Source organism: Hemitrygon akajei, chromosome 9, assembly GCF_048418815.1.
Source record: "Hemitrygon akajei chromosome 9, sHemAka1.3, whole genome shotgun sequence".
In the NCBI taxonomy this organism is placed as follows: domain Eukaryota; kingdom Metazoa; phylum Chordata; class Chondrichthyes; order Myliobatiformes; family Dasyatidae; genus Hemitrygon; species Hemitrygon akajei.
In genome coordinates this window covers 158,518,709-158,545,408 of record NC_133132.1, presented here as the reverse complement: position 1 = coordinate 158,545,408, position 26,700 = coordinate 158,518,709, and the positions used below count along the sequence as shown (strand labels likewise).

General features: G+C 40.4%; 1 protein-coding gene across 3 annotated transcripts in view; it reads right to left on the bottom strand.

Annotated features, from left to right (window-relative positions):
* Positions 1 to 650: 650 nt before the first annotated feature.
* Positions 651 to 26,700, bottom strand: part of tbc1d32 (TBC1 domain family, member 32) — a 220,380-nt gene continuing 194,330 nt past the window's right edge. For all 3 annotated transcript variants that reach the window (XM_073057379.1, XM_073057381.1, XM_073057380.1), the window contains 2 exons: positions 23,168 to 23,356; positions 651 to 1,000 (listed from right to left, as the gene is read on the bottom strand). In XM_073057379.1, coding sequence (XP_072913480.1) covers positions 890 to 1,000; positions 23,168 to 23,356 — 300 coding nt within the window. In that variant the 3' untranslated portion in view covers positions 651 to 889. The remainder of the gene's footprint in view (positions 1,001 to 23,167; positions 23,357 to 26,700) is intronic.

Here is a 26,700-nt window from a genome sequence, read left to right as displayed (position 1 = left end):
GTCCAATATGGAATGTGTTTTGACAAAATTAGACTGTTACAAGAATCAGACTCTTGTATAACAACACATCTAGAAATGTGAAAATAGCATGATATGTTTGTTCAGGATTAAAATGTTCAAGCTGATTACATGTACCAGTATATCAAGATGCACATATATACTCTCTTACTAAAACAAAACTATGGCAATGTAAAATAAAATAATAATTTTTTTATCAATAAATATTGACCATTATTAATTGACAATTTGCCTTAATTAGTCATATAAACTAACATTTAGTCTAGAACGTTGACTTTTTTTCTCCTTTTACATTACAGGCATTCTACCTGACTTGTGATATATTGTCAGCATTTTCTGATTCCTTTTTAGATTTTTACCATCTTCACTATTTTGCCTTAATTTCAATTAAGCTTTGATCACATATAAAGACATCACAGGTTTTCCTCATGTTCAACACTGCTACGGTTAAAAAAAATTGCTAAGTGTATTAGATGAAATACTTCTCCCCCACTTGAATTTCTTTAAATAGGTCAAGTGGGAATGAAAATAACCCTCCCACCTAACTATGGAGTAAAACAATAACGTAAATGCCCTTACTGTTGGCTAAGTTTGCACTGAAAGCTAAAAGGATACATTTGACACACATGACAAAGTCTCCAAAAATATCATTTATTTAGTTTGCTGCAGCTACATTTTATGAAATTACCGTAATTTTATTCAACCATTTGCCAAAATTCTTTTCAGTCACAGTATACAATCTAAACATGAAGTTGCATTTTTATATACATATTTAAAATTTTTAATATAGTCTTCAATAAAATTCTACAAATAGGAATTAAAACTGGAGTTACAAGAAAGTAAATTAATCTAATATTCAATCTATTTTCACTCATTTTTTAATGTTCTTCATATCTGTTAGTATAGTAGATCTGTATGACTTTTCAAGCTTTTCCATATATTCCAAATATCTGCTAATATGAAATCCATGGATTGCTTCCTCCTAAATAAAAAAAAGTTAAAGACATTGAAATTCTTGTTATTTATTTATTAAGATACAGCATGGAGTAGGCCCTTCAAGACACATTGCACATCAACCCACCAATTTACATGGGAAACTGACTATTATAACCTGTACCAACCTGTACATCTTTGGACTGCGTGAGGAAACTAGAAAACTCAGAGAAAACTCACGCAGTCACGGGGAGAATGTACATATTCCTTACAGGCAACGTCAGGCATTGAACACAGGTCACCTGTGCTAACCATTGCACTACCGTGCCACCCACTCTTCATGAGGGAGAGAGGCAGAAGAAAAGAAACTATTGCCCAGTTAATCTGACCTCAGTGGTTGGAAGATGTTGTAGTCAACTATTAAAGATGAGATCTCAGGATACTTGAAGGCACATGATAAAATAGGCTGTTATCAGCATGGTTGCCTCAAGGAAAGATCTTGCCTGGCAAATCTGTTGGAATTTTTTGAAGAAATGAAAGCAGGATCGGCAAAGGAAAATCAGTTGATGTTATGTACTTGGATTTTAGAAGGCCTTTGACAAGGTGCCACACGAGGCTGGTAAACAAGCTACAACCCCATGGTATTACAGGAAAGATTCCAGCATGGATAAAGCAGTGGCTGATTGGCAGGAGGCAAAGAGTGGGAACAAAGGGAGCTTTCTCTTGCTGGCTGCTGGTGATTTGTGGTATTCCACAGGGGCCTATGTTGGGACCGATTCTTTATACGTTATATGTCAATGATTTGGATGATGGAATTGATGGCTTTGTTGCAAAGTGTGCAGATGATATGTAGATAGGTGGAGGGACAGGTAGTTTTGAGGAAGTAGAGAAGTTACAGAAGGAGCTAGACAGATTAAGAGAACAGGCAAAGAAATGGCAGATGGAATACAGTGTTAGGAAGTGTATGGTCATGCACTTTGGAAGAAGAAATGTAAGTGTTGACTATTTTCTAAATGGAGAGAAAATACCAAAAAAGCTGAGGTGCAAAGAGAATTGGGTGTCCTTGTGCTGGATTCCCTAAAGGTAAATCTGCAGGTTGAGTCTGTGGTGAGGAAGGGAAATGCAATGTTAGCATTCATTTCAGGATGACTAGAATGTAAAAACAAGAATGTAATGTTTAAACTTCATAAAACAGTGAAGACATGAAACATAAAAGAGGCTTCACTTGGAGTATTGTGAGCAAGTTTGGTCCCCTTAAGGATGTGCTGGAGGGTTCAACAGAGATTCTCAAAAATGATTCCAGGCTTGCCATACTAAGAGCCTTTGATGGCTCTAAGCCTGTATACATTAGAATTCAGGCTGACCTTATTGAAACCTATCAAATAGTGAAATGCCTTGATAGAATGGATGTGGAAAGGATGTTTTCTATGGTGGGTGAGTCTAAGACCAGAGGACACAGAATAGAAGGAGCATCCTTTTAGAATGGAGATGAGGAGGAATTTGTTTAGCCGGAGAGTGGTGGATCCATGGTATTCTTTGCCACAGGCAGTCGTGGAGACTGAATCTTTATGTATATTTAAAGCAGAATATGGGGAGAAGGTAGGAGTTTGGGGGTAAGAGAAAAATTGGATCAGCCATGATGAACTGGTGGAGCAGACTTGATGGGTGAAATGACCAAAATCTGCTCCTATATCTTATGGTCTTATTGTCTTCTTCTTCTTATTATTATTATTATTATTATTATGAGGAGCATTTAGTTGATGACTCTGGGCCTGTATTTACTGGAGTTCAGAAGAATGAGAGGGGATCTCAGTAAAACCTATCAAACAGTGAAACGCTTAGACAGAGTGGATGTGGAAAGGATGTTTTCTATGGTGGGTGAGTCTAAGACCAGAGGACACAGAATAGAAGGAGCATCCTTTTAGAATGGAGATGAGGAGGAATTTGTTTAGCCGGAGAGTGGTGGATCCATGGTATACTTTGCCACAGGCAGTCGTGGAGACTGAATCTTTATGTATATTTAAAGCAGAATATGGGGAGAAGGTAGGAGTTTGGGGGTAAGAGAAAAATTGGATCAGCCATGATGAACTGGTGGAGCAGACTTGATGGGTGAAATGACCAAAATCTGCTCCTATATCTTATGGTCTTATTGTCTTCTTCTTCTTCTTCTTATTATTATTATTATGAGGAGCATTTAGTTGATGACTCTGGGCCTGTATTTACTGGAGTTCAGAAGAATGAGAGGGGATCTCAGTAAAACCTATCAAACAGTAAAACACTTAGACAGAGTGGATGTGGAGAGGATGTTTCCAATAGTAGGAGAGCCTAGGACCAAAGGGAACAGCATCAGAATAGAAGGACGTCACTTTAGAACAGAGATGAGTAGGAATTTTGTTAGTCGGAGGACAGTGAATCTGTAGAATTCACTGCCTTAGGTACTGTGGAGGCCAAGTAATTGGGTAGACTTAAAGCAAAGGTTGATAGCTTCTTTATTAGGAAGGACATCAAAACTTGGGGAAGAAGGCATGAGAATGAGATTGAGATGGAAAGTAAATCAACCATGATCAAATGGTGGAGCGGACTCAATATGCCAAATGGCGTAATTCTGTTCCTATCTCTTATGGCCTTGTAGTTAATCACAGTCAAATCTTACCACTGACCAAAATTTTTTTCAAGTTGTCCCTCAGAAATTTAATTGTGATTGTTAGTGTTGAAAAAATACCAGAGCATTAGATGACTATTGTTCTTCTCTTGGATAGTCCTTCTGGATTAAGAAACAGTTGTTCCACTATTTTTTTGGTGTTCTGGGGAACTCATAAGACCAATGTGGAATTCACAGATTCTTCCACAGCTGGGGCAATAGATGCCTGACATTCAGTTCTGGTAAGTAGTTCGTGTGGTAGTTCATGTCTTCTGACATTGATGTAGGGCTTCTGATTGCTTCCAATGTATCCCAATAACATCCCAAATACTCTTTCTCTACTTTGAGTGATCAGGAACTAGATTTCCCAAGTTTCACTTGTGAAACTGCATTGTTTTTTGAAGGAGGCTTTGAGAACATCTTATCATTTTTCCTCAGTCTAACTTTTCACAGCCTTTATCCTTAAACCATTTAGAATCATGGCTTGTATTTTATGGTCTTACAGAGTCATAGCATCATCAAACACTACAGCACAGAAACAGGCCCTTCAGCCTATCTAGTCCATTAATCTGTCTAGTCTCATTGATCTGCACCCGGATCAGATTCCTCCATACCTCTCTCATCCATGTACCTATCCAAATTTCCCTTAAATATTGAAATCAACCCTGTATCCACCAGTTGCACTGACAGCTGATTCCATACTCTAACCACCCTGTGACTGAAGAAATTCCCCTCATGTCCTACTTAAACATTTCACCTTTCACCCTTAGACTCTGATCTCTAGTTGTAGAATCACCAAACCTCACTGGAAAAAGCATGTTTGCATTTAACCTATTCATACCTCTCATAATTTTATTTACATCTTTCCTGTAGCTAGGTGACCAAACTGTAAACAATATGTACTCCAAATTAGGCCTCACCAACATCTTATACAATCTCAACATAACATCTCAACTCCTGTACTCAGTACATTGATTTACGAAGCCCAGTGGTCCAAAAGCTTTCTTTATGACCCTCTCTACCTGTGACACAATTTTCAAGGAATTATGGATCTATATTCCCAGATCCCTCTGTTCTACTGCCCTCCTCAGTGCCCTAGCAATCACCATGTAAGACCTACGTATCCTGGATGGACTTCCCAAAGTGCAAGGCCTCACATTGTCTATATTAAATTCCAAGTGCCAATTTTCAACCCATTTCACCAGCTGCTCCAGAACCCGCTGCAAGCATCGATAGTCTTTCCTGCTTGTCCACTACACCACCCATCTTGGTGTCTTCTATAAATCCAGTTTACCACATTAACATCTGATCATTGATACAGATGTCAACCAAAAACGAACCCAGCACCAATCCATGTGGCACACCATTCGTCGCAGGTCTCCAGTCTATCATATTTAAACAGCAGAACCCTACAACATTGAGCTGCAAGTCCTGCCCCTCCTGCAACCAAGTCTCACTAATGGCTACAATATCATACTTCCACATTCTGACCCATGCCCTAAACTCTTTCCTACAAAATTCCTTGTATTAAAATAAATGCAGCTCAGAACGTTCGTTCCACCATGCTTAACCTTTTGATTCCTGACTTTATATGTAGGCTGAACAACATCTTTCTCCACCCCACCACACTCTGTTCTGGTGCTCTGGTTTGTATCCCTCTGCAACTTTAGTTTAAACCCCACTGCTCCCAAGCAGCATAAGCAAACCTTCCCACTAGGATATCAGTCCCTCTCCATTTCAGTTGCAAACCATTCCTTCAGTCCAGGTCCCACCTTCCCTGGAAAAGAGCCCAATGATGCAAAATTCTGAAGCTGTCCCTCCTACATCATCTCCTCAGTCACAAGTAAAAACTGTACGATCTTCCTACTTCTGGCCTCACTAGCATGTGCACAGGTAGCAATACTGAGATCACAACTCTGAAGGTCCTGTCCTTTAACTTTCCCCTTAAATACCTGAACTCACGTTGCAGGACCTTTTCACCCTGACTATCCATGTCAACCATGACCTCTGGCTGTTCACCCTCCCACAAGCCTGCTGTGGAATCAAACTGAGAGGCCCCTAACCCTGGTAGGCGGGAGGCAATAGACCATTCAGGAACCTTGTTCTAGTCCACTCATAATAGTATTGGCTGCCTGCTGTACTTGCTTCCTGAGAATCAATTCCACTAAAGTCCATTTAAGAAAGCCCAATGATAGCACCAATTCAATACAAATCAATCACAGATGAATTTGTCACAATCAGATTTTTAATGTATTGAACATTCACTTCCGATTCAAGGTTCACCACTATATCAAATGACTCCTTTCCATCTCTTTATTCATTTTACATATTCTCTCATGACAAATTATTAAACATCATTGCCTTTAAAACAGTGTGAAAATTGTGCTGATTTGTTTTAATTAAAGAATTGTCACCCTGTAGAAGTAACCACCCTTTAATGCCATAAAAAGGGACTGCAAGTGCAGTATCATTTTGGTTTAGATAGCTTTGATCAGATCATATTTTATTTCCACTAATATTAGGAAAAGAATTGACCTTATTTGTACTATCTCCATAACTCAGTGTGAATCAAATTATAATTAATCAAAGAGACTGGGAAAGGACGATTACTGTATCTTGCCCAACCTGATGCCAAATAAGAAAACAATCAATGTCACTGAATAATTACATGTAGACTTTAGAGAGATAACACTATAGTTTCCAAGTTGCACATAGTTAAAATATAACCAATCGTATAAAGCAATTACACAAAACCATTCACTAGAACTGGTAAGAGTTTGAAGACTTCTAAGATGTTTACAAATAAGTTACATTCATTTTTCATCAGCTGCCTTTAGGTTTAGTTTTGGAAAGGAAAACTAGATTTAAATTAACTATAGAAAGAATGACAACCGAGTATAATCTATGAATTATATTACATAGCAATCTTTATGTAAAAGAGTACAGAACTTATGTTGTCAGACTAAATCAAAATTGGAATGCACCTTGATATAACTTCACACATCTCCACTTTAAGAACGTGCTTACAATTTCTTTTATAAATGTTATATATACCGATGCATAGTCAGCTAGTTTTAAAATACGAAAGCTATTCAACTATGATCTTAATGCACTGTTTATCATTTGGTATAATCAATAACATTCAAGAGTAAATTACTCGACTAGTGGTTTGTTTCACCATTGAATGTAGAAACAACAAATTGTCTCAAAAGAGTGTCTGCTGAATCTAAGGCAAATATACATGTATATTTACTTTTCCATTCACATGCTTGGTTTGCAGCTGTTCAATTACTGTTAGTGCCACATTAAAGCTCTACCAGAAGACCTATTTCTCATTGTTTTGTCACTGATTTAAAAAAGGACTATTGCTCTGCTGAATAACAATATACTTACACCCAGTGTATGAATGGATACCTTTGCATTTTTCATTTATTTTCAAACCTGTAAAGCCTAGCCATTTCCTTGGAAATAAATAATGGATTTCTAAAGAAATTATTCAATATTGTGTTTCATTTACACAGATTTTATAACTAACCTATTTTTTTGTGATAACTTTGCTAAGCTAGCTTTTTCAATCAAGGTTTAAATAATTTATCTAAAATGAGTTGATGGACAATTGTCCACAGCTGTATGACCTTTACCAAGTGGTCTTCATTGGAGCATAAACAAAGAAAAGTCAGTTCTTCTTTTTTGAAAATTTAGTATTGATTTTTTCTGATATAATAGATAACCATTCAGGAGCATCCCTACAAAAATTACATGTTTTTAAATGTTATACATATTACTAATTATTTTCACCTGTGTCTTCTGCTTTTTGGAACTAATAAAATAGAACAAAAGTAAATTTCTTATTTTCAACAGAATACTTGATGTTGCAGTTGGACACAGAAGAAGAAATGGTCAGTGCTCCAAGATGTGCAAGTTTTGTTTCATACGCAGATAATCTGAAGTGCAAAGGGACTTCGAAGTCCTCGTGCAGGATTCCCTAAAGATTAATTTTCAGGTTGAGTCGGTGGTGAGGAAGGCAAATGCCTTCACATTCATTTTGAGAGGACTAGAATATAAAAGCAAAGATGCTATATTGAGGCTTTATAAAGCACGGATGAGACCTCATTTGTAGTATTATGAGCAATTTTCTCTCACATCTTTGCCCATTCTCCTAATCAGTCCAAGTCCTTTTGTAAGTATCATCCAAATCATTGACATTATCAGTCCCAACACAGACCTCTGTGGAACACTGGCAGTAAACCAGAAAATGCTCCTTTTCTTCCCACTCTTTGCCTCCAGTCACTGCTTTATCCATGCTAGAATCTTTCCTGTAATACCATGGGCTCCTAGCCTGGTAAGCAGCCTCATGTGTGGCATCTTGTGAAAGGCCTTCTGACAATCTAAGTACACAAAATAAACTGTTTCTCCTTTGTCTATCCTGCTTGTTATTTCTTCAAAGAATTCTAACAGATTTGTTTGGCAAGATTTTCCCTTGAAACCATGCTGACAATAGCTTATTTTATCATGTGCCCACAAGTACCCCAAAACCATATCCTGAACAATCGACTCCAACATCTTCCCAACTACTGAGGTTAGACTAATTAGCCCATAATTTCCTTTCTTCTGACTTTCTCCCTTCTTGAAGAGTGGAGTGACATTTGCAATTTTTCAGTCTTCTGGAACCATTCCAGAACCTCATGATTCTTGAAAGATCATTACTAATTCCTCCACAATCTCTTCAGACACCTTTTTAAGAACCCTGAAACATGAAGTACACCACTGGGTGATGTATCTACCTTCAGACCTTTCAGTTTCCCCAAGAATGTTCTCGCTAGTAATGGTCACTTCACACACTTCATGACCCCTGACACCTGAAACATCCATCATACTTCTACTATCTTCCACCTTGAAGATTGATTCAAAATACTTATTCAGTTCATTCACCATTTCCTTGTCCCCTGTTACTATCTCTCTAGCATAGCTTTCCAGTGGTCCAATATCCACTCTTGCTTATCTTATACACTTTATGTATCTATAGAAACTTTTTGTCTCCTCTTTAATATTATTAGCTGGCTTCCTTTCGTATACCAGCTTTATCTTCTTAATGGCTTTTTTGGTTGCTTTCTGTTAGTTTTTAAAAGCTTCCCAATCCTTCTGACTAATTTTTGGTCTATTATATGTCTTTGGCTTTTATGTTGGCTTTGACTTCCCTTGTTTCCTCCTACATTCCAAAAGTTAGGGTTAGGGTTAGTAAGTTGTGGGTATGCTATGTTGGTGCCAGAAGCATGGTGAAATTTGTGGGCTGTCCCCAGCAGGATCCCTGGACTGTGTTGGTCATTGACAACACTGTATGTTTTCATGTTTATGTCACAAATGAACCTAATCTTTGTCTTTATCTTTAACATATCATCTTCAAACAGAAGAATGCAATACTCAGAAAGTAGTTAACTGAAATAACAGGTTATATAACAAATCCACAATATTTTGACATAGACACTAGTCAATAAAATATTGGCAACATTAAATATTATTTATTTCAGATTGTTGCTGGTGAAGCACAGTGATAATTTGCTAGCAGTAAACAAAACTAATTACTTTATTAATCATTCTCGAAAACAATCACTGCAATCAATAGCCTGTAATTTCCTTTACAGAATTGAGCTTTTCAACTGCCTGTACCACCTGGCATTGTTGTGATGTGAATTGAAGTCTCAAAGGTGCAGGACAGTTGTGGCGTGGCTTGTATGGGCTGAATCAAGGCAGCAGGGCTCAGACTTAAGAGAGGGAGAGCGAGGCTATGTTTGGCCATTGCTGGAGCAGGACTGGAGCCCTGCAAAGCAGTAGATCTGTGGTGAGGTGGTGGGGACCGGACCTGAGAGTGAGGACTAAGCAGATGTTTGATCGATTTAAGCGCTGGAAAGGTTGGGTATGGGCCAAATCGAAGCAATAGGTCCTGGGCCTGAGAAAGTATTGAAGTGGCAGGGTCAGGGTCTGAGAACGAGGAAACATCAGCTGTTTGGAAGACTGAAAAGATCAGGGTGTTGGAGGAGAGGGAAGGACTGGTTTTTAGCTTGCTACTCGCTATTTTTTTACTCATCTCTGCTCTGATCTAGATGCAGTTTGCAACTAATGGACTCCTGGACCAGCTGTGATGAGCTTTGCAGGATATCAGCCTGTTTTACAAAGTCTTCAAAAACCTCAAAGTCCTAGTGAATACGGAAGCAAAGTATCCTTTAAGGACCTCCCCTACCTCCTTCAACTCCAGACACATGTTTCCTCTTCTATTCCTGATCGGTCCTTTTCTTAGTCTAATTATTCTGTTTTTCACTTACACGTAGAACACTCTGGGCCTTTTCTTTATCCTACTTTGATAGAAGCATTTCTTTAAACTACTCAGCGTCATCATCATTAACAAATTGTGGAAATATCATTCAAAACTGAAGTTGATGAAAATGAGTTCTACTGGGGAGACTTTAAACTAGAATGGTTGGGGGGTGGGAATCAATTTGAAGAGACTAGGGGAGAGGAGGTTAGTTCACAAATAGAGAAAGCTTATAGGCAGTGTGTGAGGGAGGATAGGCAGGTGATAGAGAAGGGGAGCACTCAAACCGAAGATGTAGGGGAGAAGGAAGAAAAAGATAATAAAGTTGTTTGCACCGTTAGGGATAAACAGAGAGGAAGAGGTGGAGAGTTTCTTAAATGCATCTATTTTAATGCTAGGAGCATTGTAAGAAAGGTGGATGAGCTTAGAGCATGGATTGATACCTGGAAATATGATGTTGTAGCTATTAGTGAAACATGGTTGCAGGAGTGGATGTTCCTGGATTTCGTTGCTTCAGGTGTGATGGAATCGGAGGGGCAAGAGCGGGAAGTGTTGCGTTGCTTGTCCGAGAAAATAATACAGCGGTGCTTTGGCAGGATAGATTAGAGGGCTCATCTAAGGAGACTATTTGGGTGGAATTGAGGAATGGGCAAGGTGTAGTAACACTTATAGGGATGTATTATAGACCACCTAATGGGGAGCGAGAATTGGAGAAGCAAATTTGTAAGGAGATAGCAGATATTTGAGAGAGCCATGGTTTTCAAGGGATATTGGAAACTTGGTTCGGAAAAAGAGAGAGATCTACAATAAATATAGGCAGCATGGAGTAAATGAGGTGCTTGAGGAATATAAAGAATGTAAAAAGAATCTTAAGAAAGAAATTAGAAAAGCTAAAAGAAGAGATGAGGTTGCTTTGGCAAGTAAGGTGAAAATAAATCCAAAGGGTTTCTACAGTTATATTAATAGCAAAAGGATAGTGAGGGATAAAATTGGTCCCTTAGAGAATCAGAGTGGACAGCTATGTGTGGAGCCAGAAGAGATGAGGGAGATTTTGAACAATTTCTTTTCATTGGTATTCACTAAGGAGAAAGATATTGAATTGTGTAAGGTCAGGGAAACAAGTAGGGTAGTTATGGATACTATGATGATTAAAGAAGACAAAGTACTAGAGCTTTTAAAGAATATAAAAGTGGATAAGTCTCCAGACCCTGACAGGATATTCCCTAGGACCTTGAGGGAAGTTAGTGTAGAAATAGCAGGGGCTCTGACAGAGATATTTCAAATGTCATTAGAAACGGGGATGGTGTTGGAGGATTAGCATATTGCTCACGTGGTTCCATTGTTTAAAAAGGGTTCTAAGAGTAAACCTAGCAATTATCGGCCTGTAAGTTTGACGTCAGTGGTGGGTAAATTAATGGAAAATATTCTTAGAGATGGCATATATAATTATCTGGATAGACAGGGTCTGATTAGGAGCAGTCAACATGGACTTGTGCGTGGAAGGTCATGTTTGACAAATCTTATTGAATTTTTTGAAGAGGTTACTAGGAAAGTTGACGAGCGTAAAGCAGTGGATGTTGTCTATATCAACTTCAGTAAGGCCTTTGACAAGGTTCCACACGTAAGGTTAGTTAGGAAGGTTCAATTGTTAGGTATTAATATCGAAGTAGTGAACTGGATTCAACAGTGGCTGGATGGGAGATGCCAGAGAGTAGTGGTGGATAACTGTTTGTCAGGTTGGAGGCCGGTGACTAGTGATGTGCCTTAGGAATCTGTACTAGGTCCAATTTTGTCTGTCATATACATTAATGATCTGGATGATGGGGTGTAAGTATGCAGATGATACTAAGATAGGTGGTGTTGTGGATAATGAAGTAGGTTTTCAAAGCTTGCAGAGAGATTTAGGCCAGTTAGAAGAGTGGGCTGAAAGATGGCAGATGGAGTTTAATGCTGATAAGTGTGAGCTGCTACATTTTGGTAGGAATAATCAAAATAGGACATACACGGTAAATGGTAGGGCATTGAGGAATGCAGTAGAACAGAGTGATCTAGGAATAATGGTGCTGTCATGGTCTGGTCTGAAGTCTGCATTTTGGTTCACGGTCTGGTCTGCGGACTCCGGACTCCAGGTCCTCCGGCTGTCCCTTGTTTCAGTTGAACTTAATCATAAACACCTGATGCTCATCTTAGGGCTGGGAATATAAGTGGCCCTGGGATTGAGTGTGGTTGGGGGGTTTGTCTTGCCAAGATTCCCTGGGAGCAAATGGCTGGTGGAAGGCTAGAATGGCCACTTGCAATCTTTAGGCTGTGTTGGAGAACCATTGCTTCTTGGAGCCTTCCTGTCAGTAGTTGGAGCTGTCATTGTGGTATGGATTCAGCTGTTTCCCGGGCCAGCTGGGTAGCCGTCAGCCACTCTGAGCTAGGTAGGGATCTGGTTATTTCCATAGCCAGCCAAGCTTGCTGGCTGTAACTGTGACTTGGAACAACCCCGATGCAGAGATGGAACTGTCTGTTGTTCTTTGGTGTTTGTCTCTTCTTGTCCTTGCCCCGTGGATAAGTCTGGCTGTCCTGCTGTTACCAAATGGATGGACCTGCCCCACCTTGGTGTGGTGTGGAAGTTGAGTCCCGGTTTGTTGAAGGATAAGTCCCGGCTCTATGTCTATGTACTGTCCAGTCTCATGTTAGTGTCTTGTTAAAGAGGAGTCCTGGCTTGTTGAAGGAGAAGTCCCGGCTCTATGTTGATGTACAGTTCCTAGTCTGCCTCCAAGCTCCAGCCTCTGAGTTATTCCAGCCTCAAGAACCCAGGCCTCGTCATGTCTTTGCCTGGTTTGGGGTCCGAGCCTGAGTCACGACCCAGGTTCTGGGACCTTGTGTAGGCTCGGAGTCCATGCCCAGGCTCCTTCTTCCCAGTCCCTTGTCCTGGTCCTGCTTCCCCAGCCTAGCCTGTGACCTGTCCCGTCCTTTAGTTTGTCCTGTCCTGTTCCTAGTACTTCAGTGTCTGTGTCCTGCATTTGGGTCCATTCCCAACGCCCCCATTATGACAGGTGCATAGTTGCCTGAAGGTGGAATCTCATGTGGATAGGGTGGTGAAGAAAGCTTTTGGTATGCTGGCCTTTATAAATCGGAGCATTGAGTATAGGAGTTGGGATGTAATGTTAAAATTGTACAAGGCATTGGTGAGGCCAAATTTGGAGTATTGTGTACAGTTCTGGTCACTGAATTATAGGAAAGATGTCAACAAAATAGAGAGAGTACAAAGGAGATTTACTGGAATGTTACCTGGGTTTCAGCACTTAAGTTACAGAGAAAGGTTGAACAAGTTAGGTCTTTATTCTTTGGAGCGTAGAAGGTTGAGGGGGGACCTGATAGAGGTATTTAAAATTATGAGGGGGATAGATCCAGTTGACGTGGATAGGCTTTTTCCATTGAGAGTAGGGGAGATTCAAACAAGAGGACATGAGTTGAGAGTTAAGGGGCAAAAGTTTAGGGGTAACACAAGGGGGAACTTCTTTACTCAGAGAGTGGTAGCTGTGTGGAACAAGCTTCCAGTAGAAGTGGTACAGGCAGGTTCAATTTTGTCATTAAAAAAAAAAGTATAGGTATATAGACAGGAAAAGAATGGAGGGTTATGGGCTGAGTGCAGGTAGGAGGGACTAGGTGAGAGTAAGCGTTCGACATGGACTAGAAGGGCCGAGATGGTCTGTTTCCATGCTGTAATTGTTATATGGTTATACAGCCTCATCATCACGTCCCTGCTCTTATATTCTATGCCTCTAGAAATGAATGCCAACATTGCATTCGCCTTCTTCACCACCGACTCAACCTGGAGATTAACCTTCAGGATATCCTGCAAAAGGACTCCCAAGTCCCTATGCATCTCTGCATTTTGGATTCTCACCCCATCTAAATAATAGTCTGCCCATTTATTTCTTCCACCAAAGTGCATGACCATACACTTTCCAACATTGTATTTCATTTGACACTTCTTGCCCATTCCCCTAAACTATCTAAGTCTCTCGGCAGGCTCTCTGTTTCCTCAACACTACCCACTCCTCCACCGATCTTTGTATCATTGGCAAATTTAGCCACAAATCCATTAATCCCATAGTCCAAATCATTGACATACATCATAAAAAGCAGCAGTCCCAACACCGACCCCTGTGGAACTCCACTGGTAACCGGCAACCAACCAGATTAGGATCCCTTTATTCCCACTCTCTGTTTTCTGCCGACCAGTCAATGCTCCACCCACACTAGTAACTTCCCTGTAATTCCATGGGCTCTTATCTTGCTAAGCAGCCTCATGTGTGGCATCTTGTCAAAGGCCTTCTGAAAATCTAAGTACACCACATCTACTGCATCTCATTTGTCTATGCTACTTGTAATTTCCTCAAAAAATTGCAGTTGGTTAGTCAGGCAGGATTACCATGCTGCCTTTGACCAATCTTGATACGTGCCTCCAGGTATTCCATAATCTCATTCCTAACAATCGATTCCAATGACTTCCCAACCACTGATGTCAGGGTAACTGGTCTATAGTTTCCTTTCTGCTGCTTCCTACCCTTCTTAAACAGTGGAGTAACATTTGCAATTTTCCAGTCATCTGGTACAATGTCAGAATCTATCGATTCTTGAAAGATCATTGTTAATGCCTCCACAATCTCTGCAGCTACTTCCTTCAGAACCCAAGGGTGTACTCCATCAGGTCCAGGAGATTTATCCACCCTCAGACCATTAAGCTTCCTGAGCACCTTCTCAGTTGTAATTTTCACTGCACATACATCACTTCCCTGACACTCTTGAATGTCCGGTATACTGCAGATGTCTTCCAATGTGAAGACTGATGCAAAATACGCATTCAGTTCCTCTACCATCTAGGTGACTCTCATTACAATATCTCCAGCGTCACTTTCTATTGGTCCTATATCTACTCTCAAACTCTCTATTACTCTTTATATACTTAAAAAGACTTTTAGTAACTTCTTTGATATTAGTTACCTTTTGTATCGGAAGAATAGGAAGGTCGGCAGAGGGGATGGTGTGGCTCTGCTGGTAATGAATCACATCAAATCAGTAGAAAGATGTGACATAGGATTGAAAGATATTGAATCCTTGTGGGTTGAGTTAAGAAACTGCATTATTTAATTTTTTGAAGAGGTTACTAGTAAAGTTGACGAAGATAAGGCAGTGGATGTTGTCTATGTCGACTTCATAAAGGCCTTTGACAAGGTTCCATATGGAAGGTTAGTTAGGAAGTTTCAATTGTTAGGTATTAATATTGAAGTAGTGAAATGGATTCAACAGTGGCTGGATGGGAGATGCCAGAGAGTAGTGGTGGATAACTGTTTGTCAGGTTGGAGGCCGGTGACTAGTGGTGTGCCTCAGGGATCTGTACTGGGTCCAATGTTGTTTGTCATATACGTTAATGATCTGGATGATGGGGTAGTAAATTGGATTAGTAAGTATACAGATGATACTTAGATAGGTGGCGTTGTGGATAGTGAAGTAGGTTTTCAAAGCTTGCAGAGAGATTTAGGCCAGTTAGAAGAGTGGGCTGAAAGATGGCAGACGGAGTTTAATGCTGATAACTGTGAGGTTCTATATTTTAGTAAGAGTTATCAAAATAGGACATACATGGAAAATGGTTGGGCATTGAAGAATGCAGTAGAACAGAGTGATCTAGGAATAATGGTGCACAGTTCCCTGAACATGGAATCTCATGTAGATAGGGTGGTGAAGAAAGCTTTTGGTATGCTGACCTTTATAAATCAGAGCATTGATTATAGGAGTTGGGATGTAATGTTAAAATTGTACAAGGCATGGATAAGGCCAAATTTGGAGTATTGTGTACAGTTCTGGTCACCGAATTATAGGAAAGATGTCAACAAAATAGAGAGAGTACAAAGGAGATTTACTAGAATGTTACCTGGGTTTCAGTACCTAAGTTACAGAGAAAGGTTGAACAAGTTAGGTCTTTATTCTTTGGAGTGTAGAAGGTTGAGGGGGACTTGATTTAAAATTGTAAGGGGGATAGATCGAGTTGATGTGGATAGGCTTTTTCCATTAAGAGTAGGAGAGATTCAAACAAGAGGACATGAGTTGAGAGTTAGGGGGCAAAATTATATGGGTAACACGAGGGGGAATTTCTTTACTCAGAGTGGTAGCTGTGTGGAACGAGCTTCCAGTAGAAGTGGTACAGGCAGGTTCGGTATTGTAATTTAAAGTAAAATTGGATAGGAATATGGACAGGAAAGGAATGGAGGGTTATGGGCTGAGTGCAGGTCGGTGGGACTAGGTGAGAGTAAGTGTTCGGCACGGACTAGAAGGGCCGAGATGGCCTGTTTCCGTGCTGTAATTGTTATATGGTTATAAAGGAGCCTGACGGCAGTTATCTACAGGCCTCCCAGCAGCAGTGGGGATGTGTACCACAGATTGCAACAGGAAATAGAAAAGTCGTGTCAAAAAGGCATGTGTTATGATAGTCATGGGAGATTTTAACATGCAGGTCGATTGGGAAAATCAGTTTGGAAATGGATCTCAAGACAGTGAGTTTGTTGAATGAATGCCTATGAGAGGACTTTTTAGAGAAGTTTAATGTCGAGTCTATTGGATGATCAGCTACAGTGGATGAGTGTTACGTAATGAACCGGAGGTGATTAGAGAGCTTAAGGTAAAAGAACCCTTGGGAGCCTGTTGACACAATATGATTGAGTTTAACTTGAATTTTGATAGGGAGAATGTAGAGTCTGATGTAGCAGTATTTCAGTGGAGTAAAGGAACTTACAATGGTGTGAGAAAGGAGTTGGCCAAAGTAAATTTGAAGGAGATGCTGGCAGGGATGACACCAGAGCAGCAATGGTGTGAGGTTCTCAGAAAAAATGAGGAAGATGCAAGACAGATGTATTCCAAAAACAAAGAAATATCAAACAGTATACAAAAATAGTACAACTGTGGCTGACGAGGGAAGTCAAAGCTAATGTAAAAGCAAAAGAGAGGGCTTACAACAAAACACAGAAACAAAGAAAACCTACAGCGCAATACAGGCCAAACACAGGCCCTTCAGCCTACAAAGTTATGCCGAACTTGTCCTTACCTGAGAAATTACCTAGGGTTACCCATAGCCCTCTATTGTTCTGAGCTCTATATACCTGTCCGGGAGTCTCCTAAAAGACCCTATCGTATGCCTCCACCACCGTCGCCAGCAGCCCATTCCACACACTCACCACTCTCTGCGTAAAAACGTACCCCTGATATCTCCTCTGTACTTACTTCCAAGCACCTTAAAACTATGCCCTCTTGTGATATCCACATGATCAATGTCTCTCATCATCTTATACACCTCTATCAGCTCACCTCTCATCCTCTGTCACTCCAAGGAGAAAAGGCCGAGTTCACTCAACCTATTCTCGTAAGGTATGCTCTCCAATCCAGGCAGCATCCTTGTAAATCTTCTCTGCACCGGTTCAATGGTTTCTACATCCTTCCTGTAGTGAGGCGTCCTGAACTGAGCACAGTACTCCAAGTGGGGTCTGACCAGGCTCCTGTATAGCTGCAACATTACCTCTCAGCTTCTAAACTCAATCCCATGATTGATGAAGGTCAATGCACCATATGCTTTCTTAACCATAGATTCAATCTGCACAGCAGCCTTGAGTGTCCTATGGACTCGGACCCCAAGATCCTCCACACTGCCAAGAGTCTTACCATTAATACTATATTCTGTCATCATATTTGACCTACCAAAATGAACCACCTCACACTTATCTGGGTTGAACTCCATCTGCCACTTCTTAGCCCATTTTTGCATCCTATCAATGTCCTGCTGTAACCTCTGACAGCCTGCACACTATCCACAACACCTCCAACCTTTGTGTCATCAGCAAATTTACTAACCCATCCCTCCATTTCTTCATCTGGGTCATTTATAAAATGCATGAAGAATAGGGGTCCCAGAACAGATCCCTGAGGCACACCACTGGTCACCGACCTCCATGCAGAATATGACCCATCTACAACCACTCTTTGCCTTCTGTGGGCAAGCCAGCTCTGGATCCACAAAGCAATGTCCCCTTGGATCCCATGCCTCCTTACTTTCTCAATAAGCCGTGCACGGGGTACCTTGTCAAATGCCTTGCTGAAATCCATGTAGACTACATCTACAGCTCTGCCATCATCAATGTGTTTACTCATATCCTCAAAAAATTCAATCAGGCTCGTAAGGCATGACCTGCCTTTGACAAAGCCATGCTGACTATTCCTAATCATATTATGCCTCTCCAAATGTTCATGAATGCTGCCTCTCAGGATCTTGTCCATCAACTTACCAACCACTTAATTAAGACTCACTGATCTATAATTTCCTGTGCTATCTCTACTCACTATCTTGAATAATGGAACAACATCAGCAACCCTCTAATCCTCCGGAACCTCTCACGTCCCCATTGATAATGCAAAGATCATCGCCAGAGATTCAGCAAGCTCCTCCCTCGCCTTCCACAGTAGTCTGGGATACATCTCGTCCGGTCTCGGAGACTTATCCAACTTGATGCTTTCCGAAAGCTCCTGCACATCCTCTTTCTTGATATGTCCATGCTCAAGCATTTCAATCCACTGTAAGTCATCCCTATAATCACCAAGATCCTTTTCTGTAGTGAATACTGAAGCAAAGTACTCATTAAGTCCCTCTGATTCCATACACACTTTTCCACTTTCACACTATTCTCTCACGTCTTATCCTCTTGCTTTTAACATACTTGCACTCAAAGTAACCATTCCTGCCCCTGAGCCATCCAAGTCTCTAATGGCCACAACATCATAGCTCCAAGTACTGATCCACGCTCTAAGCTCATTCACTTTGTTCATAATACTCCCTGCATTAAAATAGATACATCTGAAACCATCGGTCTGAGCGTGTCCCTTCTCGATCACCTGCCTATCCTCCTTTTCATACTGTCTCCAAGCTTTCTCTGTTTGTGAGCCAACCACCTCTTCCTCTGTCTCTTCATTTTGGTTCCCACCCCCCCAGCAATCCTAGTTAAAACTCTCCCCAATAGCTTTAGCAAACCTCCCCGGCAAGATATTGGTCCCCCTGGGATTCAAGTGCAACCTGCCCTTTTTTACAGGTCACTTCTGCCCTAAAAGAGGTCCCAATGATCCAGAAATATGAATCCCTGCACTTTGCTCCAATCCCTCAGCCTCGCATTTATCCTCCACCTCACTCTATTCCTATACTCTGTGTCACATGGCACAGGCAGTAATCCAGAGATGACTACCTTCGTGGTCCAGCTTCTCAGCTTCCTTCCTAACTCCCTGTAATCTGCTTTCAGGACCTCCTCCCTTTTCTTGCCTATGTTGTTGGTAACAATATGTACCACGACCTCTGGCTGTACTCTTTCCCACCGCAGGATATCTTGGACATGATCAGAAACATCCCAGACCCTGGCACCTGGGAGGCAAACTACCATCTGTGCTTCTTTCCTATGTCCACAGAATCACCTGTCCAATCCCCTAGAGTCCTGTAACACTGCTGCCATCCTCTTCCTTTCCCTACAGTGAGTACTTATTGTCAAGGGGTACAGCCACAGGGGTGCTCTCTAGCCTCTGACTCCTGCCCTTCTCTCTCAAACAAAAATTAATGGGAAGATAGGAGATGTTAGGGGTAAGTTTTTTTTTACGCAGAGTGGTGAGTGTGCGGAATGGGCTGCCGGCGACGGTGGTGGAGGCGGATGCAATGGGATCTTTTAAGAGGCTCTTGGATAGGTGCATGGAGCTTAGAAAAATAGAGGGCTATGGGTAACCCTAGGTAATTTCTAAAGTAAGTACATGTTTGGGCACAGCAATGTGGGCCGAAGGGCTTGTATTGTGCTGTGGGTTTTCTATGTTTCTATGATTGGGAAGATTTTAAAAGCCTACAGAAAGCGACTATAAGAATCATTAGGAAGGAAAAGATGAAATATGAAAGCAAGCTAGCAAATAATATCAAAGCGGATAGTATAAGCTTTTTCAAGTATGTAAAAAAATAAGAGAGGTGAGAGTGGAAATAGGGCGGCTGGAAAATGAGACCAGAGAAATAACAACAGGAGAGAAGGAGATGGCAGATGAACTAAATGAATATTTTGCATCAGTCTTCATTGTGCAAGACACTAGCAGTGTGCCAGATGTTGAAGGGTGTGAGGGAAGAGAAGTGAGTGTGGTTACTATTACAAGAGAGAAGACGTTCAAAAAGCTGAAAGACCTAATGGTACATAAGTCACCCGGTCCAGATGAATGGCACCCTAGAGTTTTCAAAGAGGTAGCAGTAGATATTGTGGAGGCATTAGTAATGATCCTTCAAGAATCATTGGACTCTGGTACTGGAAAGTTGCCAGAGGACCAGAGGACTGGAAAATTGCAAATGTCACTCCACTCTTTAGATAGATAGATAGATAGATAGATAGATACTTTATTCATCCCCATGGGGAAATTCAACTTTTTTTCCAATGTCCCATACACTTGTTGTAGCAAAACTAATTACATACAATACTTAACTCAGTAAAAAATATGATACGCATCTAAGGAGGAAGGCAGCAGAAAGGAAATTATAGACTTCAGTGGTTGGGAAGATGTTGTTGTCAATTGTTAAGGATGAGATTATGGAGTACATGTTGACAGAGGACAAGATAGGACAAAGTCAGCATGGTTTAACTTCAGGGAAAATCTTGCCTGACGAACCTGTTGGAATCCTTTGAGGAGATTACACATTAGATAGGTAAAGGGGATGTAGTGGTTGTTGTATATTTGGATTTTCAGAAGGCCTTTGACAATGTGCCACTCATGATGCTGCTTACCAAGTTAAGAGCCCATGGCATTACAGGAAAGTTACTGGCATGGTTACAGCATTGGCTGATTGGTAGGAGGCACTGACTGGGAATAAAAGGATCCTTTTCTGGTTGGCTGCCAGTGATTAGTGGTGTTCCACTGGGGTTTGTATTGGGACTGCTTCGTTTTATACTGTGTATCAATGATTTAGATAACTGTTGCCAAGTTTGCAGATGATACCAAGATTGGTGGAGGGGCAGGTAGTGTTGAGGAAACAGGTGGGCACCAGGTGGACTTAGACAGAAAAGGAGAATAGGTAAGAGAGTGATAAATGAAATACAATGTTGGAAAATTCATGGCCATGCACTTTGGTAGTAGAAATAAATGTGCAGATTATTTTCTAAATGGGGAGAAAATTCAATAATATGAGATGCAAAGGGACTTGGGAATCCTTGTGCAGGACACCCTGAAGGTTAACTTGCAGGTTGAGTTGGTCGTGAGTAAGGCAAATGCAATGTTAGCATTCATTTCAAGAGGTCTAGAATACAAGAGCAGGGATGTGATGCTGAGGCTTTATAAGGCAATGTGAGGATTCACCTTGTGTACTGTTAACAGCTTTGGGCTCCTCATCTGAGAAATGATGTGCTGGCATTGGAGAGGGTTCAGAGGAGGTTCACAAGGATGTTTCCGGGAATGAAAGGGTTACCATATGAGGAGCGTTTGATGGCTCTGCATCTGTACTCACTGAAACCTTTTGAATGTTATAAGGCCTAGACAGTGTGGATGTGGAAAGGATGTTTCCCATGGTGGAAAAATCTAGGACAAGAGGGCACAGCATCAGGATACAGGGGCATCCATTTAAAACAGATGCAAAGAAATTTATTTAATCAGAAGGTGGTGAATTTGTGGAATTTATTACTACAGGCAGCTGTGGAGGCCAGGCCATTGGGTGTATTTAAGGAAGAGCTTGATAGATTCTTGACTGGACACTGAATCAAAGGTTATGGGGAGAAGGTGAGGATTGAGGCTGAGGAGAGAAAAAAAGGATCAGCCATGATTGAATGGTAGAGCAGATTCGATGGGCCAAATAGCCTAATTCTGCTCCTATGTCTTATAGATAGATAGATACTTTATTCATCCCCATGGGGAAATTCAACTTTTTTTTTTCCAATGTCCCATACACTTGTTGTAGCAAAACTAATAACATACAATACTTAACTCAGTAAAAAATATGATATGCATCTAAATCACTATCTCAAAAAGCATTAATAATAGCTTTTAAAAAGTTCTTAAGTCCTGGCGGTTGAATTGTAAAGCCTAATGGCATTGGGGAGTATTGACCTCTTCATCCTGTCTGAGGAGCATTGCATCGATAGTAACCTGTCGCTGAAACTGCTTCTCTGTCTCTGGATGGTGCTATGTAGAGGATGTTCAGAGTTTTCCATAATTGACCGTAGCCTACTCAGCGCCCTTCGCTCAGCTACCGATGTTAAACTCTCCAGTACTTTGCCCACGACAGAGCCCGCCTTCCTTACCAGCTTATTAAGACGTGAGGCGTCCCTCTTCTTAATGCTTCCTCCCCAACACGACACTACAAAGAAGAGGGCGCTCTCCACAACTGACCTATAGAACATCTTCAGCATCTCACTACAGACATTGAATGACGCCAACCTTCTAAGGAAGTACAGTCGACTCTGTGCCTTCCTGCACAAGGCATCTGTGTATGGTATTGTGCTGTAATGTTCTTTAAAACATACCACATTTATTGGAAACAAATCAGTTTCAGAAATTTTGTGTGGACAATTGAGAGCAGCACGTTGTATTCCACTTCTTAGATGCTTCGTAATCAGGAATGAACATTCAAAAAGAAAATCTCTTATCTTTGCCTCCAGAAATAGAATATATTCTGTGTAAGTCTTCTGCTGCCTTTACATCATTTTACTAGCTCAGATTTCTAACTCCCCCAATGACCACTGCAAATACCAGTCAAGTAGAAAATTTTACACAAAGGCAGGATAAGGAACATAGTATCAACATTGTATTTCATTTGTCAACAATAGGGTCGAGCAATCTGCCCTATTAGTTCTACCAAAGGGCTCAACCTTCACTTTGATTCATTCTTTGAAGAGTAACATTTCAGCAGGCTTGTAGAATGATTTCAAACAGCAGACCAATTATATTTATATCAATAGAAAGACATGATCTCAAACAAATTACACTGACAGACAATAATACTAATGGCTCAATGATTTTTAACAAAGGACACCATCAATCTAAATTGACTGCAGTCAAATATTTATATTTTTAATATTTTTATAATAGGAATTGTGTTCAATCAACCAGAGAGACAAATAAATAATCATAATCAAGGCTTGCTTGATGTGCACAAAGGAACATTTATTTGGTGTTGCTAATTACTTTCAGGCCAGGTTCATTTATCTTTCAGATATTTTAATAGCCACGCATACCTTAAGAAAAATCTGAAGATCTTGAGTTTGCATGTGATGCAGAATGTCCTGCTGCAAATGTTTCAGTACAGCAATGCACATGTAAACCTGATAGTCAGGGCCCAAGATTACACAGATGGCAATATAATGTCCAATTTCTGTCCAGTTCAAATAGTTCCAAAAGCACTGAGCCAGCCAGTGCTGACAAATCTGTGTAAAATGAAGAAAAATGAAGAGTTTACACGTTTGCACTGAGAGGGTTAAAATCAGATATTTGTACCTAGAATGGAGTTGTCTGCTTACAGTACTCATAATGAGTAAGACTGATGAGTTAGAAGTAAAACATAAATTTAAATTCATGAGGTCCATGAGGCCTTGAGGCACACAGATGTAAACTATTAAGGAATGTGACAACTTGCTTTTCAGAGATGAGCAAAGCGGCTTCAGTTGGCAATGTAAATTCTTGACTGACACACTTTACAGAAACAAGTGAGATTAGAATTTGAACTGATCACAGAAACATCCTTATTTTGTGTGTAAATAGTTACACTGACTATATGGGTTATTAAAAGTAAAAGGGGAGAGATCGGTTTAAGGGGAGAGGAATGGGCTTTAAAGGGGACTTGAGGGGATTGTTTCACACAGACAGTGGCTGACGAGTTTACTGCCATGGTGTCAGATACAATCACTGTGTTTAAGGGGCATTTAGGTATAAAGGATATAAAGAATGTAAATAGAAATGGATAGAAAGAATGTATCTAATGTCAGAAAATGAGATAATTGCATCTGGGTAAAGAGTTGGTACAGGTATGTGGGCCAAAAGGCCCATTTCTGCGTTGCGCAATTCCATGGCTCAGTGATAATAGCTTCTGTGATACTTTATTGCAGCTTAAGCAAACCCAGATAATGAAGAGAAGCACCACAATTTTAATCTATTTTTGAGTACGAGTTGATAAGGAATCAAATGCTACCATGTTTAACTTTGCATAATTTCATTTTAATAGCCTGCGGAAGTGTCAGCTTTTGAATATCTACTGGTTCCTAAAATTACAAAATTATTTGATGGAAAATTTCCATTCATCATTCAGCTCTGAACTGCAGCAATAAACTGTGTCTGAAAAACTGACAAAAGGACCTGTATGTATAATTTGTTCAAATGTGGTTTTCCTCACACTAAATATTCACTTTCTGCTAATTTTTCAGTACAAGGTTAGAAAGTGTAAAACGGGGCAGTGGAACCAACAAAACTCAATCTAAACTACTGATTTTCTTAAAAATATGTATTCAGATTTTATTTATTGTGGTGAATTATAACCAGAGATTTTACTGATTATTTCACATTCCTTCCTTTGAATGGAGTTCCTGCTTTCAGTATAGTATAGAACCACAGTAAAATATGAATCAATTTGAAAACAGAGAAATCAAAATATTTAGCATAATTTGACGATCAGCGTCTCTCTTGTCCCAATTTCTACATAGAAAGGAAAGAAGAATGAGATTTAAAATAATTGAACAAAAGAAAAGTACGAGTAAATAGCACAGTGTACTCTCATAAAACACCCCAATGAAGAATTTCATCATGCTATTAATTTCTCCTTCTATAGATAGAATTTAAAAGTGTATTAGGAGAAACATTAACAGATTGAACCGAAGACAACCTGCCATGTGCTAAATTTTCAGGACACTTACTGCTCACACTACAAGCTTTCAGACAAGGCACTGTACAATCTTCTTAACATTGCTGCTTAATTTAATATTATCTATCCAAGAGTTGGCAGAAACAAAGCTGGTAATTTCTACAAGTGAATGCAACCATAATGTTACACTACATTAAAATATATTAAACAGTCCTCCAAGTATTTTATTGCATTCAGAGACAGTTTTTATAATAAAAAAGATATAAATATATTCAACTTTGGGGTATTAAATTTGATTAGCACAGGCATTCTGACGCAGGATTAACCTGCTTCAAATGTGGACAGCAGACCAACTTCAAGTAGGCTGCTAAGTAATGTAGTTGTTCTGCAGCCAGCATTTTACTGCACTGCAAGCCTCAGCAGGGAGTCCAAAACTGTGCTGAGACGAACATACTTTATTTAAAGGATGGTTTATTGTGTTTGCAATGATTAGACAACTCCATGATAATACTTGTGTGATACTTTTCTGTAGATAGATAGATAGATAGATAGATACTTTATTCATCCCCATGGGGAAATTCAACCTTTTTTCCAATGCCCCATACACTTGTTGTAGCAAAACTACCGGTAATTACATACAATACTTAACTCAGTAAAACTATGATATGCATCTAAATCACTATCTCAAAAAGCATTAATAATAGCTTTTAAAAAGTTCTTAAGTCCTGGCGGTTGAATTGTAAAGCCTAATGGCATTGGGGAGTATTGACCTCTTCATCCTGTCTGAGGAGCATTGCATCGATAGTAACCTGTCGCTGAAACTGCTTCTCTGTCTCTGGATGGTGCTATGTAGAGGATGTTCAGAGTTTTCCATAATTGACCGTAGCCTACTCAGCGCCCTTCGCTCAGCTACCGATGTTAAACTCTCCAGTACTTTGCCCACGACAGAGCCCGCCTTCCTTACCAGCTTATTAAGACGTGAGGCGTCCCTCTTCTTAATGCTTCCTCCCCAACACGACACTACAAAGAAGAGGGCGCTCTCCACAACTGACCTATAGAACATCTTCAGCATCTCACTACTGACATTGAATGACGCCAACCTTCTAAGGAAGTACAGTCGACTCTGTGCCTTCCTGCACAAGGCATCTGTGTTGGCAGTCCAGTCTAGCTTCTCGTCTAACTTTACTCCCAGATACTTGTAGGTCTTAATCTGCTCCACACATTCTCCATTAATGATCACTGGCTCCATATGAGGCCTAGATCTCCTAAAGTCCACCACCATCTCCTTGGTCTTGGTGATATTGAGACGCAGGTAGTTTGAGTATGTATTTAAGCAGGAGGATAGTTCTTTAAACATCTTGCATAAGTAAAACCTTTGGTTTAAAGCCCCTCTCTCCATTCATCCTATTCAAGTAATGTGGAACACTGTGAGCCATCGGGTCATTCAAAAAATTATTCTGTGTCCCAAGGGGAATAATTATTAATGCATACATTTGAGAGAGTTACCGGTTTATGTGGAAATCTTGAAGTTAAGGAAGTGAAGGACAAGGAAATGGCAGGTGAGTTGAACAGGTACTTTGGATCTGTCTTCACTAGGGAAGACACAAACAATCTCCCAGATGTAATAGTGGCCAAAGGAACTAGAGTAAAGGATGAACTGAAGGAAAGTTATATTAGGCAAGAAACAGTTTTGGATAGACTGTTGAGTCTGAAGGCTGATAAGTCCCCGGGACCTGATGGTCTGCATCCCAGGGTACTTAAAGAGGTGGGTCTAGAAATCGTGGACGCATTGGTAATCATTTTCCAATGTTCTATAGATTCAGGAACAGTTCCTGCTGATTGGAGGGTGGCTAATGTTGTCCCACTTTTCAAGAAAGGAGGGAGAGAGAAAACAGGGAATTATAGACCGGTTAGCCT